General features: G+C 40.7%; 1 protein-coding gene across 1 annotated transcript; it reads left to right on the forward strand.

Moving 5' to 3' along the window:
- The first annotated feature begins 379 nt into the window (after positions 1-379).
- On the forward strand, positions 380-12384 carry LOC136439722 (eukaryotic translation initiation factor 3 subunit B-like). Its single transcript, XM_066435274.1, has 17 exons — positions 380-592; positions 1606-1801; positions 2025-2144; positions 2446-2503; positions 3098-3232; positions 3749-3906; positions 4265-4396; positions 4880-4946; positions 5764-5810; positions 6558-6768; positions 7243-7315; positions 7884-8000; positions 8317-8395; positions 8820-8958; positions 9614-9817; positions 10218-10326; positions 11147-12384. The coding sequence occupies exons 1-17, from the start codon at positions 439-441 to the stop codon at positions 11239-11241; spliced, it is 2094 nt and encodes a 697-aa protein (XP_066291371.1). The 5' UTR covers positions 380-438; the 3' UTR covers positions 11242-12384.
- The last annotated feature ends 7431 nt before the right edge of the window (positions 12385-19815 follow it).

A 19815-nucleotide genomic window follows, 5' to 3' on the forward strand; every position in this document is an offset into this window, starting at 1 on the left:
GTCCTGAGATTGAATGCCTATAATGTAAAACATACTGTTTAAAAAATTCCATAAGTTGCACATGAACTGAGATATTTTTTTCTAAATTCAATGATATCCTTAATAAAACGATTTTTTTGGTTTGTTACGGCATACAGAAAATAATTTTGTTCCATTTATTTAGGCATATTAAAAGAATACGACGGCTAGCCCTGTCTAATTAGGACCAGTGTCCTTTCCGATATATGTAAATATAAATGTATGAATATATGCAGGTAAAGGTATCAACCCAAAATGAGTAACATTGTCACACAATGAGGCCTAGAGCTGCAGCTTTAAGAAAAGCCAGTAAATCAAAGGAGAATCGCAGAGATTGTTAGTTTCTTTAGTTTGCATATATTTGAAAAGTTGTAAATTTACATATATCGGAAACGTCGGTAGTCCCCGTGTCCAAAAAAGATGGCGGACGATCGAGAACGTGGTGGCCGCGACAGGAACCAGTCGGAATCTGCCAGTCTTGGCGGCAGCGAGGATCAGGAATCCTTCGTCAACGGTCACGATGAACCAGACTTCAGCGACCCTGAGGACTACGTGGACAACATTTCGGACGAAGGTACTGTGAGCGAACTCGTGGTAGTTTTATATCGTCTTTGAAATCGCGAGATGCAAAAATTCCATATGTTGTCCATATCTGCTGACATGTGGCAAGTTAGAAAACCTGAAGTTGTTGCAGCTACGCAATTTTCCCCCACTGTTGTCTAGAACAGGACATCGAAGCTTTTGTGGTATCTCCATCATAAGCCAGCAGCTACGTATACCTTGTTTTTGTGGGCCCTCAAGGGAGGCCCTCAAAAAAGTACTGTACAGCAGGCATAATTTCATGATTGTGAAATCACCCCGAAAATCATTTGTAAAAGGATGGAATACTTTAGAGTTGGACATCCCTTGATATTTTTGTTGTTACGCAATCTTTACTTTTGTTATTGATATCTCCGGAAAACGAAGATAGCAACAGTCTAGGCTGAGAGTTGTTTTAGGGTGATTTTCTGGCACATGGGGGAGGGGGGTGTTTCTGCTTGGGTGGGGAGCTGGGGGGGGGGGGGGGGGTTGCAGTTGGAGTTATTGGCACTGACAGCACAGCTTCAGGATAAAGTCAGAAATGTCCGTAATGCATGATGTTGAATTCAAACATCCACAAGATATGCTAAAAGATACATTGATTTTGACAAATTAGGCCATGTAGATTCAATTATATGGATGACATCCATGTGCATCGATTTTCATCCGTTTCCATCCCCCCCCCCCCCAGGTTTACAACCATACTGTAAATTGTACAGAAAAGCTGCAAAATCAGCAAATATATGCTGTTACCGAAGATGCAAACAAACATACAAACAACTGCATGCACTTCATACAGTTGTTTGTATGTTTGTTTGCATCTCCGGAGTTATAACTCAAGAACCATATTTTGTATGTGGACAGCTGTTGGAAACGTGGTAGTCAGTGTTGATTTTTGGCCCCCTGTTGGGTGACCTTGGTACTGCAGCAGAATGTCTGGTTTTTGTATCTTTTGTCCTTGACATGATATGGTCTTGTTAAACATGTCATGTGTCTTATTCTTGACAGAGCTCCTTGGAGACCTCCTCAAACAGAAACCCAAGGAGGCAGATGGCATCGACTCAGTCATAGTGATTGACAACGTGCCTCAGGTTGGGCCGGAACGACTGGAGAAACTACAGAACGTCATCAGGAAGATTTTCTCCAAGTTTGGCAAGATTGTGAGCGAGTACTTTCCAGAGGGAGACAATGGCAAGACGAAGGGGTGAGGTTTCTTGTTAAACTTTTTTTTTTAAAGTTCATTTATTTTTGCAAAAATTTGATTTTAGGGTAGGAGTGGAAAGGAAGTTTTTGTATCGTTTAAGTTTGTTTTGATACTGTATCACAGTAGGATATATTTATGATGTCATGGTTTCGTGGTGGAGAGTCACCATATCCTATTTTGCAATTTGCATGTACAGTACTGATATAATTGTGTATATTTCTAGGTACATCTTCCTTGAGTACTCGTCCCCAGCTAACGCCCTGGAGGCTGTACGGAACTGTAACGGGTACAAACTGGACAAACAGCACACCTTCGCTGTCAACCTCTTCTCCGACTTTGACAAGTAAGGTGTCTTTTATTGTAGGCACTTCACTGCAAATGAAGATCCCTAGCTTATGTAAAATAAAGACTTTATTAACAGTGCATTCATAATGAATCATATGTAACATGCATCGATCCTGTTGCCAACACCTCTCAGATTTCATTCTGTGAAGTTTAATAAATAAATAAATGAATGAATAAATAAAGTATGCTACGTGTATATCTTAGTACATCTATGTGTTGAGTAAATCCCCTCAGGATTATCTAATTGGCCCATAGCTCTAGGAGCTAACCATGGATATTTTCTTGTGTCTGACCCACAGGTACTCTGGTATTCCTGAGGAGTGGGAAGCACCAGAGGCACAACCCTACAAAGATCCGGTAAGTAGACAATGTACAAGGATCTCCAAAAGACATTGTCATCTTCCTGCCCTTTCCTTTCTGTCGAAGTTCTCAAACTGGGATTGTAATATTTAAGACAAGGTCTAAAGCTTTTACCAAAGCTGATAGTGCCATGCAGCTTCACCACGGCTTGATTTTATCATAGCGAAGCAAACCAGGGTCACCAGTAACGTGTGTTGGGTTCTTTAATGTATAGATTGTTTTGGCTTGAGGTTTTCTTGAAGCTCCCCAACACATGGGGCCCCTGGCTTAAGTGACATAGTCACCATCTGAAATGAGGAACACCTACCTTACTAACATCAATGAGTCGTGTGTGGCAAAACTTAAGTTGTCTTCTTTAAAATCTGAAAATGGCACTATTTTGTGTGTGTGTTTGAGTTTCCAGATGTTTGTAGTCAGCATCTAGATGGATTGTGATAATATTTGGTATGTGGGTAGGTGTTGGCAAGACGGAGGAGGTTAAGGTCAATTTTGGGCCCCTGGTGTGTGACCCTGGTACTGCATCAGAACTTTTTAAAAATCTTTTGACCAGGATATGCTATGGTCTTGTTGAATTCGTGTGCAATGTTCCAGGGGAACCTGTGGTACTGGCTTGAGGATGCTGAGTGTAACGACCAGTACAGTGTGATCTACGATGGAGGAGAGAGGACAGCCATCTTCCAGAACACGCACGGCGGGACAGAGCAAGCACTTGTCGAGGAACGAGCCGTAAGTGGTCACTTAAAATCATGAACACTACTTTCTCTCTTTGAATCTGACAATGGTGACGTATTGTTAGCCTGGTTCCTGTTCTTGTTGCTCCTCTGATTGCTTACCATCCAATACTGAAAATCTTGAAATTTACGTGGTGGTTTTATTTTCAAAGCTTTCACAGTGACCACTCCATCTCAAAATCATGACGCTATGCATTACCTTTGTATGACTATTGTACTACTGTGTTTCAAACCGGAACTTGAAGTGCAATGAAGACCTTATTTCCTCTTATATTATGAAAATACTTGAATTTACAGTCTTATTGCTCAAAGTTTCAGAATTAGTTTTTGTTTGTCAATAGCTTTGTTCAACTGCAACTTTGCGGAACCAATAGCACGATGGTTCATTGTGTGAACAGTTATACACAAATAATACGCGTCTCTGTATGTATGTCCTAATGTTTGACATTGTAGTTCTTATGATTATGATTACTGTCTAAAATCCAATTGTTCTCTGTTTATTCTGTACCAGAGGTGGACTGAGACGTACGTGCGCTGGTCGCCCAAGGGCACGTACCTGGCGACGTTTCACCAGCGCGGCATCGCCCTGTGGGGAGGCGAGAAGTTCCGCCAGATCCAACGGTTCAGTCACCAAGGAGTTCAACTGATCGACTTTTCTCCATGTGAAAAGTAAGTGAAAAAGATGTCTGAAAAATTTGAGTCTATATTTCCCTACGTTGGATTGGTCATAAGCTTTATGATAAGATTGTCTTTTTGCAATCTGCTATTTACATATTGTAGAGGTATCAACTTTCTGTAAGTGTCTAGATTACTTGGTCTCCAAGCAGATCTATCGGTGACAAAGATGATGGCGATTAAAACTCCTTATGCCAGTTGGATACGGTCTTTGCCACCGATAGATCTGCTTGGAGATTATAAATTACTATGGTCTATGGCTTGTCAATTCTTTAAATGACTAAATTATTATAAACAGCCACCTAAAATTCAGTAATGATGAACCTTGACCTGTGACCTTTGTTCCCCTTAGGTACATGGTGACCTTTAGCCCCCTGATTGACAGTAAGGATGAACCCCAGGCCATCATCATCTGGGACATAAACACGGGAGTGAAGAAAAGAGGCTTCCACTGTGAGAACGCTGCACAGTGGCCAATCTTCAAGTAGGTCACAGTTTATAAGACATACTGTGAATTTTGACATGTTCGCAGTGGTTTTATTTTCAATTCGGTTTTTGCATTGTCCTCTTCGCCAATTAAGGCAACATGAAGACTCAGGTGTTTCCACTGCATTTCTAGTGTATTTTACTTTTTAGGATTTTTTTAATCAATGTCTATCACCGAAAAAGACCCCTTTCTTTCTTACCATGAAATTAACTCATTTGAACAAGGTAACTTTAGTGCAAAGGAAATGAAAATTGTCACAATGTATACATGACCACTACAAACAGGATTCTTAAAATTAAATCTTAGGTGAAAAATAATCTAAGGGTCCACCAAAAAAGTGGCCAAGATTCCAGAGTGGTGCAGGATCGGTCACTTGATACAGGTTTCATTGTAACATTATTTTCATACAGTACCAAGCTTCTATTATTCTATAATTGGTTGTGCCTGACTTTGACTGAGCTTTATTCTGAATCTTTACAGGTGGAACTCTGATGGAAAGTACTTCGCTAGGATGGGACAAGACAGTCTCAGTGTGTATGAAACACCGGTAAGTCTAATCTCTGTGTTATTAAAAACTGAAAACTTAGAGTTAGAGGAACATTATAAATGTGACCCTTTCTCTTCATTTGCAATTGGTTTGGTTATGGCACCCTCATAAATCAGGCCCCCTACGCTCCACGATACATCGGTCGCAAAGGGGCCCTGATTACCAGCGTGCCCAGACATGGTTATGCCGACCTCGCCACCAAAACAGCTTGGGCCAATCAGAGGGGTTTGCTTCCCATCATCGGAAGCGATCGCGCAAAGAACACTGGGAAGCTGTCAACCAATCAGATTACGTGTTACATCGTTGCTTTGGTTACCCAAAACAAATGGCAGCCGACAGTTTTGCTTCAGCTGTGGAAGACTTGTTTGGATTAGAGCGGCTTCGTCAGCATCAGCACTCCACCCTACAGACACTGCTTGATGGCAGGGACGTATTTCTAAGTGTAAGGACAGGCGGAGGGAAAAGCCTCTGTCATATGGGCTTCCCAGCGGCAGCGAAAGCCGAGCAAGCCCACCGATCTTGTCCGCGACTTCCGTCTGGACATGCATTCATCAGTCCACTCATTGCCAAATAAGGCCAGCTCATCAATTATTCACGAGCAAGTGTCCACGACGTCGGCATAACCATGTCTGGGCACGCTGGTAATCAGGGCCCCTTCGCGACCGATGTATCGTGGAGCGTAGGGGGCCTGATGAGGGTGGGTTATGGAAGAATTACTACAATGATAACATACATGCACATGTGTAAGACAACCAGTGTAATAGCCAAGTGGGTATAGAGTGGTTGTATAATTTTGTGATCTTTCTTTTTATTCCAGTCATTTGGTCTCTTGGAAAAGAAGAGTAGCAAGATTCCTTACATAAGGTAAGGAAGACACTGTCCTATATAAATATAGAATACAACACGGGGTATTCCTTATCACCCGAGGTACCAGCCCGACCACGGGTAGGATGGCCCGTAGGCCGGAGGGCGATCAGACCCGTGGGAGGGCTGGGACAGAGGGTGATGCGGAATACACCGTGTTGTATTTCATTTATGTCATACCCACCCGAAAACACACATTTCAATGCGGAATGCGCCAGAAGTTGAGGGAGTTTTGTGTCCTCGAACACAAAACTGTAACAACATTGATTCCAACCTCTGAATCCGGTATTCGAATTTTCTACGGCAGCGCAATCGGCGCGCTCGAAATACATTTGAAATATTCTATGGAAGCCTGTGTGATACAACTCTAGAACCTCATGAGGAGTAGCAGCTCGTCCTGGTGTGAGTGAATCAAACCTTACACAGCTCACATAGCTTGTACTTAAAGTACAAAACTGATTTACTAATCAGCAAAGTTCTTTAATTCATAACCAAGAATTTACACGAGCAGTATTTGCTCGTGTAGATACTTCTTTGTGAACAAAATAACTTTACTATTCAGTCATTCACCAAACTGATGAAATTAAATACAGATGTGTTTGTTTTTAACGCCTAAACATTATAAACTGGTTATGTGAAGCAAGCAAGCAAGCAAACAAACAAACAAACAATCGATGGGCTTAGCATGAGGGAATGAAACTATGGAATGGTTATGAACAAATGTCTTCCCACCCCAAATCTCTATAGAGAGTTCTTCTGGTCTCCCACGGACAACATCATCGCGTACTGGATCCCCGAGAAGGACAACATCCCTGCCCGCGTCACGCTCCTGGAGATTCCCTCCCGCCAGGAGATTCGAACCAAGAACCTTTTCAGCGTGGCCGACTGTAAGATCTACTGGCAGAAGCAGGGAGACTACCTGTGTGTGAAGGTCGACCGTTACACCAAGAGCAAAAAGGTGCAGTTTTTTGTAATTTTCCTTTGCCAAAGAGGTTAATACATTTTTACATTTATTTGCCAAGAGGGTTATGGTTTTGCTAGTGTTTGTTTGTGGATAGGCAACTGTAACTGAGGAAGCTATGAACAGATTGTTGTGGAATTTGGTGTATGGTTAGGCCCTGACCTATCAAAGAAATGAAAAAAGGTGCAGTTTTTTGTAATTGCTTTTGCCAAGAGGGTTGTATTTTTGGTAGAGTTTCTTTGTTGTTTAGCAGCATACTGAATAAGCTATGGATGCATTCTTATGACTTTTGGTATGAGATTAGATCTTGACTTATCAAAGAAATTATTATATTATGGTCCCCTGCTTTGCTTGGTACTGCAGCAGAACTTCCATTTTTTGTATCTGGTGTTCTGGGCAAGTCATGAATTGAATTTTTTAAAAGTTGAACTATTAGTTCTAATTCTTTATTGATTGTTGTTGTTTTCTCAGGGCCTGTTCTATAACTTGGAGTTATTTAGGATGAGAGAAAAACAGATCCCTGTGGATGTTGTGGAAGTGAAAGGTGAGTTAACTTTCTTCAGTTTGTAGAAACTCAGAACTTCTGGAACATGAATGTTGGTTTAACATGATATCATTTATTTCGTTTATACTGTATTAAAACTGGTTGTGAAAAAAGAAACTCCAAATATCCTATGTTCTACCAACCTGATGAAATTATTTTCAGATGTATTAAGACTTAGCAGTGAAACACATTATAACTTTACATTTATATTGAGAGACAAAGGTAAAAGGAACTCCACATTTGGATCTTGAAATCTAAGAATCAGAAAACACAAGTTCGCACATGTGGATGCGGCATTATGCGATTTAAACGTTACATTTTGCAACAATGTACAAATCTTCTTTTCCTTTTCAAAAACTGACTATGAAATCTAGAAATATTCTCAGTTGTTTTAGTTTTTATGATTTTCACAATGAAGTGTGATGCCTTCAGCTACGGTTGTTTCAACCACGTACTTCAAACATCACAAATGCCTCCCTTTCTCCTTCCTAGTGCAAAATTATGTCCAGAAAACATGATCAAATTTACAGTAACAGTTACTAACTCTTGCCATATATTATCTTTACAGAGGTGGTGAATGCCTTTGCCTGGGAACCCAATGGTGAGAAGTTTGTGGTCCTCCATGGAGAGTCTCCCCGCATCAGTGCCAGCATCTACAAGATGTCCAACAAGGTCGAGCTGCTCAGTGAGTAGTCAAGGGTTTATTTCCATTTGCCACACACTCGGCCACTTAAACACACACACAGACAGACACACATACTCACACTCAGATATCCACTTGCACATATATACACACTACACACATACATACACACTATACACACACACACAAGCAAACACACTACATATATACTCATACACACTACACACACAAGCATGCATAAACACTCACACACATATACACAAGCAAACACACACAAACACACAATACATAGTAAGTATCAATGTACACACTTTTGTTCATTGCAGTCCGTGAATAATATGCACTGTTTCTGTTTCAGAATGCATGGAGAAGAAACAGGCCAATCATTTGTTCTGGAGCCCACAGGGACAGTTTGTGGTTCTGGCTGGACTTCGCAGGTAAACTTTTTTTTTATTATTGATATATTTTATTCTTTTGGGTTCAGGGATCAAGAATGGTTCATTTGGCTAGAAATATTTGCAGATAAAAAAAATTGCAGACTCCCAAAACAAAGGCTTGTTATTATGAATCATGTACAAAAGGAAAGTATTGGGAGCCCTGTGTATGATACACTGATCCCATAGCATCGCCACTCTCCGTCAAAACATAGAAATGCAAAATAAAAACCAAAAAATGCAAATATTTTGACAGCCATGTAGCCACTCCCTCATTGGTAGAACCGCCAATTGCCATGCTATCATTGGTTGAACTGCTAATTGTGCTTGATAGTCAGGGTAAGTTTTATTAGTACCTGCGAACTTAAACTTATGATCAAATTTTGACTTTTTTTGACTTTTTTGATTATGTCTGTGCTGTTTGTAGCATGAATGGCGCCCTGGAGTTTATCGACACCAACGACATGACGGTCATGAACGTGGCGGAACACTTCATGGCCACCGACGTTGAGTGGGACCCGACCGGGCGCTACATCATCACCGCCGTGTCCTGGTGGGGACACAAGGTACGGTCTACTACTCTTGGTGCATTTATAACTTCCTATGTGTGTGTGTGGGAGGGGGGGTGCGTTGGGTCTCCTAAAACCGAAGAAATGTTCTATTGGTGATAGAACATCTGCAAAGACTAAAATAAGTCAAGTTCCAAAAACATGAACAACATGTACTTAGATCGAAAGAGGACTTGGAGACTAGTCATTGTAATTGTTAGTATAGTGCTTAGCGCTTAGTCTTAGCATATACAAAATCTACATGTTTTTGTACCACTTCTCTCAAGCTTGTAGCAAAATTCTCAGTTATGAATGGTAAGTTGTTTGAAATTTATAGCTTTGTATACATGTTGAGTGATACTAAAAGTTGACTTTTGTTAAGGCGCTATTTCCAAAGGAATTCGGCAATCAGAATCATTGGTAATTGAGAGCATAGAAGACTATAAGAGGTCGTTGGAATATTCTGGAGGTGTACTGTACTGTGTTCAGCTCACATTCTCTTTGTCGTGAGTGAAAGCAGGATGTACCATTTTTAAATTGTAGTTTGAACCTGCAACTTCCCAAATGCAAAATAAATGGTTTTAGTCCCAACTCAAGCAATGTATTTCATTGTACCGGGTATGTCTAACAACACATTCAGACAATTTCAACCTTTAACATTCACCCTGTGTAGGTGGACAATGCCTTCTGGCTGTGGTCGTTCCAAGGCCGCCTGCTGCACAAGCAGAACCTGGACCGCTTCTGCCAGCTGCTGTGGCGCCCGCGGCCCCCCTCCCCCCTCACCGCCTCCCAGATCAAGAAGATAAAGAAGAACCTGAAGCAGTACCAGAAGCAGTTCGAGATCAAGGACAAGATGAGGATGTCCAAGGCCTCCAAGGTTTGCGTCCTGATTTTCAATCCTAAATGCTTTTGAAAAAAATGCTATTGAAAAAAACTGATTAGATTTTTTTTTCCTACATAGTGTTGCAGTGTGAAATTAAGTCCACGCGAAAATAGATGAATTTACAGTCAAGAGATATCAGGGCAAACATTTATGCATTTGCATTTATCCCATGGCTTTTAGAAATATCTTTGCTGTAAATAAAATATAGAAATTGCATCGTAGCAGAGGGTCTTGATACTGCGAAATTGGACGAAACTGTTTTAATGTGGCTTGAGGTGGTTGGCTGCACCAGGTTTGATTGCATAAGCAACAGTGGAAGCACTTTTGCTTCACAATGTACAGTCTTATAGTTATACTAGTCTTATTGTCATACATTTTCTTTTTCTTTTTGTAGGAATTGGTGGAGAAGCGTCATGCTCTGATGACAGACTTCGAGAAGTACCGAAAGAAGAAGCGAGAGCTGAACCGTCAACAGAAGGAGCAGCGTCTGGCGCTTAGAGGAGGTGAGTGTGAAAACTTGGGTATTCTGAAACGTAAGCCATGGTGCGAAATACAATGATGTAACTTATTTGCAAGTTATTTTCAAGATTACAAGTCGAAATAATATGCACTTGCAATCTTGCAAGTTGAAAATACCAGTGGATTCATGTAAGCACTGCGAAACAAAATCGTAAGTGCTAACTACTAAACAATAAATGCTACATATTTGAGTAAATCTGTATTTAGGTGTTTAAGCTTCTACTAATTCTATAAAAGTTGTTATGTTAAAGTGAGTATGTATATGTACAGCAAATGCAGTTACAAACCGACAATAATATTGCAGGCTAATGAATTGCAAGTTAATTTTTCAAAAGTGAAATCTTTGCCAACTTCCACTTTTGCAAGTAACAAAAATAAGTATTTTGCACCTGTTAAGCTATGTACTGATAACAACAAAATAGCACCTTTCATCCATGCCACTTTTCATTTATTTAGTTATATTAAAAGTTTGTCTACTGAAGTACATTTTCATTCATGAGACAAACACGAAAAGCATCAAACATGCAAGGGGAATGAATTATAATTGTTAATTGGTGTTTGCCAAAAAGAGCTAGGAAAATTTCTCTGGTAGAATGAACCTATAGATACTGTCCATATCGTATGTCTTCTCCGTCAAGGCCAGTGGAAGATTAGATCTTCAGTGATCGTGAGGCAAACTCGTTTGAGATTACTTTTTCAAAATTTGGTGTGTGGTCATATGATGGTATTTTGTAACTAGAGAACATAAAACCGCCAACCTCTAAAGTGTCAACTAACAATTGTTGGATTACCTGTGTGTTACAGGAGTGGATACAGATCGCCAAGACAGCGAATCGGACGTGGAAGACGAAAAAGTCGAGTTCTTCGTCAAGGAAGAGACCATTGTCCTCAGCAAATAGTCGCAGAAATCATCTTTACAACGAAAATGTCCCGCAAAAAATTCAAAAATAGGGCATTTCAAAACAATTATGATATCGACAGCTTACAGCTATATGTAGGATGAAGCTGTGAAAAGTAGGTAACTTGCTGTTTGTAAGCATATGAATCCTATATTAATCAATTTTCATGTATAGCCACTAATTCGGGTAGATTTTGGAGCTATGTTTGTAGTTCATGAGGTTTCTTTGCAGTTGCCTTATATAAACTTAAGGTTGTTAGTATATAACAGTATGTTGAAGCATCATGCATATAACTGTGCAAAATTTTTTCTCTGTCCTCATAGCAAAAGTTAAGTTGTGAACTATATAACGTCCACTAGCATTATTCCACCCAGCCAGATATTCCTGCCTCATTGAAAAACGAGTGTCTAAAGAGATCTCCATTGAAACATCCCCCATTGTTTTACAGCTCCATATACTTTAAATGGCTTTAAGGTCACGGTGATTTGTAGGGGATGGATACTCTCCAAGCAGAGCATGGGTTTCGGCTGGTTTTTGACGTGTCTTTAGGCGTTTTTGTCGGGCTTTCTACTTTGTCATCTTTTTTTTGGAGGTTGGCGAGACAAAAAAAAGATGACAAAGTAGAAAGCCCGACAAAAACCCCTAAAGACACGTCAAAAACCAGCCGAAACCCATGCTCTGCTTGGAGAGTAGGGGATGGAGTCCAGACAAAAACCAGGGCTGTCTCCAGGACCCGTCCCTCAGTCCCAGGATGCTTGTCGGGACAGAAAAAAGCGTCACCCTCTCTGTCCCAAAAATTGAAACTTCATGACATAAAATTGATGAAAATGCATTTTTGTAGGCTTTAAATGACAGATTTAACAATGAAAATTAAAACATTGGATCTCAAACAATGAGTGGGACAGAAAAAAATTTAAAGCTGGAGATAGCCCTGGGGTGGACACTTCGAATTACTGTTACATGGAGGGAAAAAACCAAGTACATTTCAATAAATAACATTATAACACTAGTAGAATATTTAAAATCATACCCTATATGATTGATAACAGTTCCATATCTGCCAGCTGAATTATATATAGTGGTGTATACAGAAGTGCCTATTGTTTCAACATGTTGTCTTCACAATAAAATGGTCCTAAACTATTTTCATTGGCATTTTGCTTCAACAGACCGATGTACAATATAGGAGCTAGGTAGTAGGGCAATGTTGGTTAGATAACATTACTCTCCAAGCAGAGGAGTGGGTCCGACTGGTTTTTGACGTGTTTTTAGGCGTTTTGGTCGGGCTTTCTACTTTGTCATGTTTTTATGTCACCAACCCACACCTATGCCGGCGGTGGCTAATAACAAATATGACAAAGTAGAAAGCCCAAGAAAAAGCCTAGAAACATGTAAAAAACCAGCCGGACCCAATCCTTGGAGAGTAAGTTAACATGATTAGAAACGGTATTGTTGACTTACTGCAGACTTGGTCTAAGCACATTAGTTATATTAGGTATGATTTCGGACAGGTCCTTATTAGTCATGTTGGTGGGGAAGGACTCCAGTATCTTTTCCAGATACTGAACACCATCTACATACAAAAATAGACCTGTCCCTGGTGTAGAAAACACAATCAACACATAGGATAGGAAAACACCCCTTTTCTTGTTGCTGAACACCATCCACACACAGGTAAACATCCCTGGTGTTAGCTGAACACCATCCACACATGGACACACCTGCCCTTGGTGCTGAACACTATCCACACAGGTAAGCACGCCTGTCCCTAGTGCTAAACACGATCCACACAGGTTAACACCCCTCGTGTTAGCTGAACACCGTCCACACACGGATACACCTGCCCTTGGTGCTGAACACTATCCACATAGGTAAGCACGCCTGTCCCTAGTGCTGAACATGATCCACATTGGTAAACATGCCTGTCCCTAGTGCTGAACACCATCCACACACGTGTTAACACGCCTGGCCCTGGTGCTGAACACCATCAACACACAGGTAAACATCCCTGTTGCTGTAAACCATGAGCCCGCCTGTCCCTGGTGATGAACATCATCCACACAGGTAAACACACCTGCCCCTGGTGCTGAACACCATCAACACACAGGTAAACATCCCTGTTGCTGTAAACCATAAGCCCGCCTGTCCCTGGTGATGAACATCATCCACACACAAAGACACCTGTCCCTGGTGCTGAACACCATCCACACACAGGTAAACACACCTATCCCTGGTGTTGAACACCATCCACACACGTGTTAACACGCCTGGCCCTGGTGCTGAACACCATCCACACACGGGTAAACTCGCCTGTACCTGGTTCCGAACACCATCCACACACGGGAAAATACACTTGTCCCTGGTGCTCAAAACCATCCACACACAGGTTACAACGACTGTCCATGGTGCTGAACACCATCCACACACACGTAAACACGCCTGTCCCTGGTGCTGAACACCATCCACACAAAGATTAACACGCCTGTCCCTGGTGCTGAACACCATCCACACACAGGCAAATACACTTGTCCCTGGTGCTCAGCTCAACACCATCCACACACAGGTAAACACGCCTGTCCCTAGTTCTGAACACCATCCACACACAGGTAAGACACTGTCGATAGGGACATTGTGGAATTTTGGGTTGGGTTGCACACACAAGAATCATGAAAAATACGGCACTATTCTAAATAAGCTTTCCATTGATACATAACGCTAATACTTTACAATTTAAAAGGAATTTCGTAGATATGATTGGTAAAATGTAAGTTTCTAGACATTTTGTGCAGTTTGCGATGTCACCAAATGTTCAACGGTTTCTCTCTTATTCTTGCTTTCCTATTCTTGATAGTGGATCATAGTGGTTATTGTGATTTTTAAGAATATACCGGAAGGAGTCATCAAGTCCAAACAGACAATTCAGACGTTAAGTCAAGACTGGATGCAATTCTATACATTTCAAATACAATTCTTAAACATTACATATTATGCAAAGCTGGAAATACGTTGTTGAATTTTTCTTTAATGAGTGATCCAAATTGTCGAACCTGTCTTGTTAAAGCGTATTTCCAAATTGTAAGCTGTTTATTTTTTTCAGCAATATCAACACGTTTTCTTCAAATTGTAGATTTAGATTTCAAGCTCTGTATCAAAATGATAAGATATAATATAGCAGAACATTTTGAATCATCAAAATTGTAAATGATTTCATCCTAGACTTCTAAAACGCTGACATCCACTTGCACGTAGTATTTATGAGTTAAGGGTAGAAATATATGCATATACAATTGAATTGAATAGGACGTCTGAATCTAGAGTTGTGATAGTTTACACAAGATATAAGCTAGTACAATTGTTATTGGCAAGATTATATAAATGACTTTTGAGAATTAAATTAGAATGAAACTAAAACATATCAGAGATACTCATAATATCAGAATGACTATTCACAATTCAGTTCCATGTGCTGATCTACCAATCTCAAATGTAAAGTTTGAATATTACATATTAAAAAGAGAAAGGATACAATATAATTTATTTGAAAATTTGACTTGTCTAAATATATAAATATGGTTAATAATCTCAGTTCAATACTTCAAAGAGAGAAAGAACATTTGAATGCAGAAATTGATAAGAACTTCACATTTTGGATCCGCCGTGGTTAACGTTTTGAATTGATTCAGTTCTTGCACTCTTTTCTCTTCATGTATCATTTTGTGAAATGCAAGTAAAAATGATAAAATAATTTTTTTTAAAGGACTACATTACAATTCTTTTCATTCATTTGACCTTGACAAGAGCAGTATTATCACACTGAGGATTGAACCATTACATCATGTAAAATTGATAACCATTTAGACAACAAGAAAAGCATTGACAGGTCTAAGACATAAGATTATAAAGTTGCATTCATGCATCTCTGATGTCAGAAGCGTATATACGTATGCTGTCTTGAAAGGTAACAGGTACCTTTAAGGAACTTGTTCGGGGGTTTTGAATGACTTTTCAGCCAAAGATAGCTACTGGTCAAAGAGAAGAGAAGAGTTTGATGTCAACAAATCTTGTTGTGTGTGCTTCATGTGTGGACTGCAATCTTTTAGCTGTCTTACATGTAAAATGAATGTTACACCTTTCGGTATGTTTCGAGGCTTTAGGAGCATGACGATGCAAATAGGCAAACAACAGCTGGGAACAATAAGGCACCTTGCTTTGATTCTTGCTCGAAATGGCCGTTTAGAACACACGTGTACATCCAAAGGATTTTCAGAATTTTTAAAAGTTTGACATTATGACAGACTTCGGCCTTGTCCATCATTATGATGTCCAAAAAGTATACAGATGAACCTTTGAAAGTCATGATTTTCGTAGAAGCACAGGTTGTCTAACTCATCATCTGTCTTCTCGGACTGTGCATCAATAAATTAGCTGCGTGGGGGAAGAGGGGGTGGCTCATCTTTATGAGGCCTGTGTCTGCTGGCTGGTTCAAGGACCTTGTCTTTAGCCACATCTATTGAACCCAAAGAATTAGGATATGATTTTGGGATCATAGGGAATGTTCTCATATCTTTGTATAGTGAATTCAGCTCTGCGACTTCTTGCTCTGTGCTATATGATGGATTTCTTGAATCCATTGTTTGAGTGATTTTGTTAGATGAATTAAGGGTCTTCTTTTTAGCATGTTTCATGGTACCTGTACCCTTCTTTGGTGGTTGGTTCACATTTTTGTACAGTGAATTAAGGTGTGAGACTTCTTGCCCTGTGCTATAGGATATATTTCTAGCATCCATGGGTTGAGTGATTCTATAAGATAAACCAAGGGTACTCTTTTTAGCATTCTTATTTGTACCAGCGCCTTTTGGTTGGTCCACATCTTTGTACATTAAATTCTGGTTTGAGACTTCTTGCCTTGTGCTATACGATGGGTTTCGAGCATCCATGGGTTGAAGGATGCTGTTACATATATCAGGGGTCTTATTTTTAGCAGATTGCTTTGAATCTGAACCTTTTGTTTCTGGGCTCTTTGGTGGAGGGCCCATATTTTCATACAGCTGGGGCTGTGGGACAACTGGCAGGGCATCGTCACAAACGCGATGTGGAGTAGGCCTACTTCTGCAGGCCGGTTCAATGGCCTCGTTTTTAACAGGCTTCACGGATCTGGGTTTGTTTGATGGTGTTCCCATAGATTGCTTTGAACGTATACTTTTTTGTTTGATGTTCTTTTGTGGCTGGTCCACATCTTCATACATGTGAGGCTGTGAGTCATCTGGTAGTGCATCAGCCTCTTTGCTGTGTAAGGGAATGGCGAGAGGCTCGGCTTGAATTGCAATGCTCCTGTTGTCCGGTCCACGGGCCATGCTTTTTGCAGGTTGCCCTATTTCTGAACCTTTAGGTTTTGGGGCTTTGGGTGTTTCCACATTGTTGTACATGGCATTGGTCTTCAAGGCATCTAGCTGTATGCTAATTGCGGTGTTTCTAGCATCCAGAACAGCTATACCTGAAGGACGATTCTTTGCCCTCCGCTTGCACCAGATTGTGAGAACGATGGTACCAATCAGGGCAATGCCGACTACGGCAAAAGTAACAGAACCAATGAGAACATGGAGCGAAACGCCGGGAGAGGATTCCCTGGAAGTGCTGCTTTCTGGTCTGTTTGTATTAACGGGCAGTGGGGCAAATGTGGCTCCTGCAGCGTGTAGTGTAGGATCAGCGCCGCGTTTGAAGTACCAGAGATAGCTGGGGGATGATTTTGAAATAGAATTGCTGTGTTGGCAACAGTTGTCAGCAATTTCCACTTGGGCATGAGAAGGATTTAATGGTTTACTTTCTGTGTTGCCAAAGGAAATTACAGTTGACATCTGGGTTGCAGTAAAGGGGCCTTGAACATCAAATTTTGAGCTTACAGGGCGTAATGTGGGACCATCGTAATGATTGCTGTCAATGCTACCAAAAGAAGATACTGCAACTGCAGTTGACGGGAACGAGGTTTGGATGTCAACAGGCAGTACCAACGTGGTTGGCCCTTCACAGATCAGATCTTCCGGATTGACGTCTTCAAGCATTTGTCCAATGAGGTTGGCAGGTTGAGCACATTTAATTTGATTTTCAAAGGACCCGCTGATTTTCAGCCTGAAAGGGAGCATCTCACAGTCGCACTGCCAGGGGTTTGACTGCAGATGGATCTTTTGGATCTGGAATAGATCTGACAATGCACCACGGTTAATACTAGTTATTTGGTTGTTGGACAGGGACAAGTCTTGGAGCTGTGGTAAATCTGAGAACGTACCAGGAGTAATACTAGTTATTTTGTTGTTGGACAGGTACAAGTAACCGAGCTCGGGTAGATGTGAGAATGCACCGGGGCTAACTCTAGTTATTTGGTTATTAGTCAGGTGTAATGCCGTGAGCTTCGGTAGATCTGAGAATGTACCAGAGTTGAGGCCAGTTATTTGGTTGTTTAACAATTTCAAGATCTGGATCCTGGGTAGATCTGAGAATGTACCGGGTTTGATGCTAGTTATTTGGTTGTAGTCCAGGGACAATTTCTTGAAATTGGGGAGATTTGAAAATGCACTAGAGCTGATGTTAGTTATTTTGTTGTCAAACAGGTACAGGTTCTGAAGCTGAGGGAGATCTGAGAACGCATCAGAGCTGATGCTAGTTATTAGATTGTCGCTCAGTTTCAAGGTCTGGATTTGGGGTAGATTTGAGAATGCACCAGGTATAATGCTAGTTATTTTGTTGTAGGGCAGCGACAAGCACCGAAGCTGAGGCAGGTCTGAAAATGTACCAGCAGGAATGTTTGTAATCTGGTTACTGTCTAGATATATAGAATCTAGCTTTGGTAAGTTTACGAATGTGTTAGGTTGAAAGGCAGTTATCTTGTTTCTTACCAAATAGAGGACAGTGAGCTCTGGTAGATTTGAGAATGAATTAGGTTGAATTTTACTTATCTCATTGCCGTTTAGTTCTAAACGTCGGAGTTTGGGTAAGTGAGGGAAATACGTGATAGTGCAGATGCAGTTTTCATTTAACTTTAAATCTAACAGATTCTTATACCTTACAAGCCCTGACTGCCGTAAAGTTGAAATCTTATTACTGCTAAAATCAAATACAGAGATGGTTGCTGGTAGGTCCTGAGGGATGCTTCTGAGGTGCTTCATCTTGCAGTTGCAGCGTGAGGATGATGCACATCTACAGTCAGCCTCTGGCATGTTGGGCTCCTTCAGGATGATGAGAAGGAGAATCAGCAGGTTTCGCAGCTTTCTTACCATGTTGTCCTCTCAACTGAAAAGAACATGCATTGGGAATTAAGCAAACTCAAACTACAATGTGTTACACATGCTGTTTGTTTGGAACTCGAAAAATCATCTGCATGTGTGTAATGGCAGGGGATGTGTCATTACGTGAAGGTACTGTACTGCGTCAAATATTCGCGGTGGTTATATGTTTGCAGCTTTCTTGGCAACCTTTCACCATGTACCGCAAGTTAAAGCATTAAACTGCGGACATGTAGTCTTAAGTGCATTGCGCTGCTGCCACTATTTCAACCGGGAACTTAAAACATTACGGACGAATCCGATTTCTTGCCGCTAATCCTGGGGCAATATCAACTCATCGCGAACGTTAATCTGCATTTACATTGATTCAATATGATGATTAATCCCATGTATATCGATATCTGGCAACTTTAGTGTTTAGCAATCCAGCATGGCAGAAAATACGTTATGGTCACGTGAGACCAAGCAAGCTCTACCAGGAGCAGATAATGAGATTATGACCAAGAAATGGGCGTCATTGGGCGGACCATTTTTCAATCGCACTGCATATCAAATGATTATCACGATGGTCGCCACATACGCACAACAGGCCAATATGAAAAAAACCCAATTAAACTAGAAAGGCAACATGTTCGGGAAAATGCAGGATATTCCACTCCCATTAACTATACCTCAAATATGACATCCTTAGCATTGACTGTAAGGGTATTATGAAGTTTCTGCATGAATTATGCAAACGAGGTCTGTATTAGCATAATTTATGGTCAGGTGTGTTCACCTTTCCTAAAGGTACCTACATCTCAAATATGACATCCGTAGCTTTTATGGTAAGAGATATACATGAATAATGCATAAGGCACTAATTAGCATAATTTATGGCCAGGTTTTCTGACCTTTCCTAAAGGTACCTACATGTCAAATGTGACATCCGTAGCCTTTACAGTAGGGGAAATACAAGTACAAGCCTAAATTATGCAAATTAGGTCCGCATTAGCATAATTCATGGCCAGGTGTATTCACCCTTTCTAAAGGTACCTACATCTCAAATATGACATCCGTAGCCTTTATGGTAAGGGATATGCTAATGAGGCCCTCATTAGCATAATTTATGACCAGGTTTTCTGATCTTTCCTAATGTTACTTACATCTAAGGGAAATACAAGTTTATGCATAAATTAAGGAAATGAGGCCCTCAGTAGCATTATTTATGTCCAGGTGCATTCACCTTTCCTAAAGGTACCTACAACTCAAATATGACATCCATAGATTTTACGGTAAGGGAAATACAAGTTTATGC

Source organism: Branchiostoma lanceolatum, chromosome 8 (genome assembly GCF_035083965.1).
Source record: "Branchiostoma lanceolatum isolate klBraLanc5 chromosome 8, klBraLanc5.hap2, whole genome shotgun sequence".
NCBI lineage: Eukaryota > Metazoa > Chordata > Leptocardii > Amphioxiformes > Branchiostomatidae > Branchiostoma > Branchiostoma lanceolatum.

Excerpts from the sequence above, each read along its gene's own strand:
- LOC136439722 (XM_066435274.1), top strand. The coding sequence starts at position 439 with ATGGCGGACGATCGAGAACGTGGTGGCCGCGACAGGAACCAGTCGGAA. Across the intron at positions 1,802-2,024 it reads GACAATGGCAAGACGAAGGG|GTACATCTTCCTTGAGTACT; the intron begins GTGAGGTTTCTT and ends GTATATTTCTAG. Across the intron at positions 8,001-8,316 it reads CAACAAGGTCGAGCTGCTCA|AATGCATGGAGAAGAAACAG; the intron begins GTGAGTAGTCAA and ends TTTCTGTTTCAG.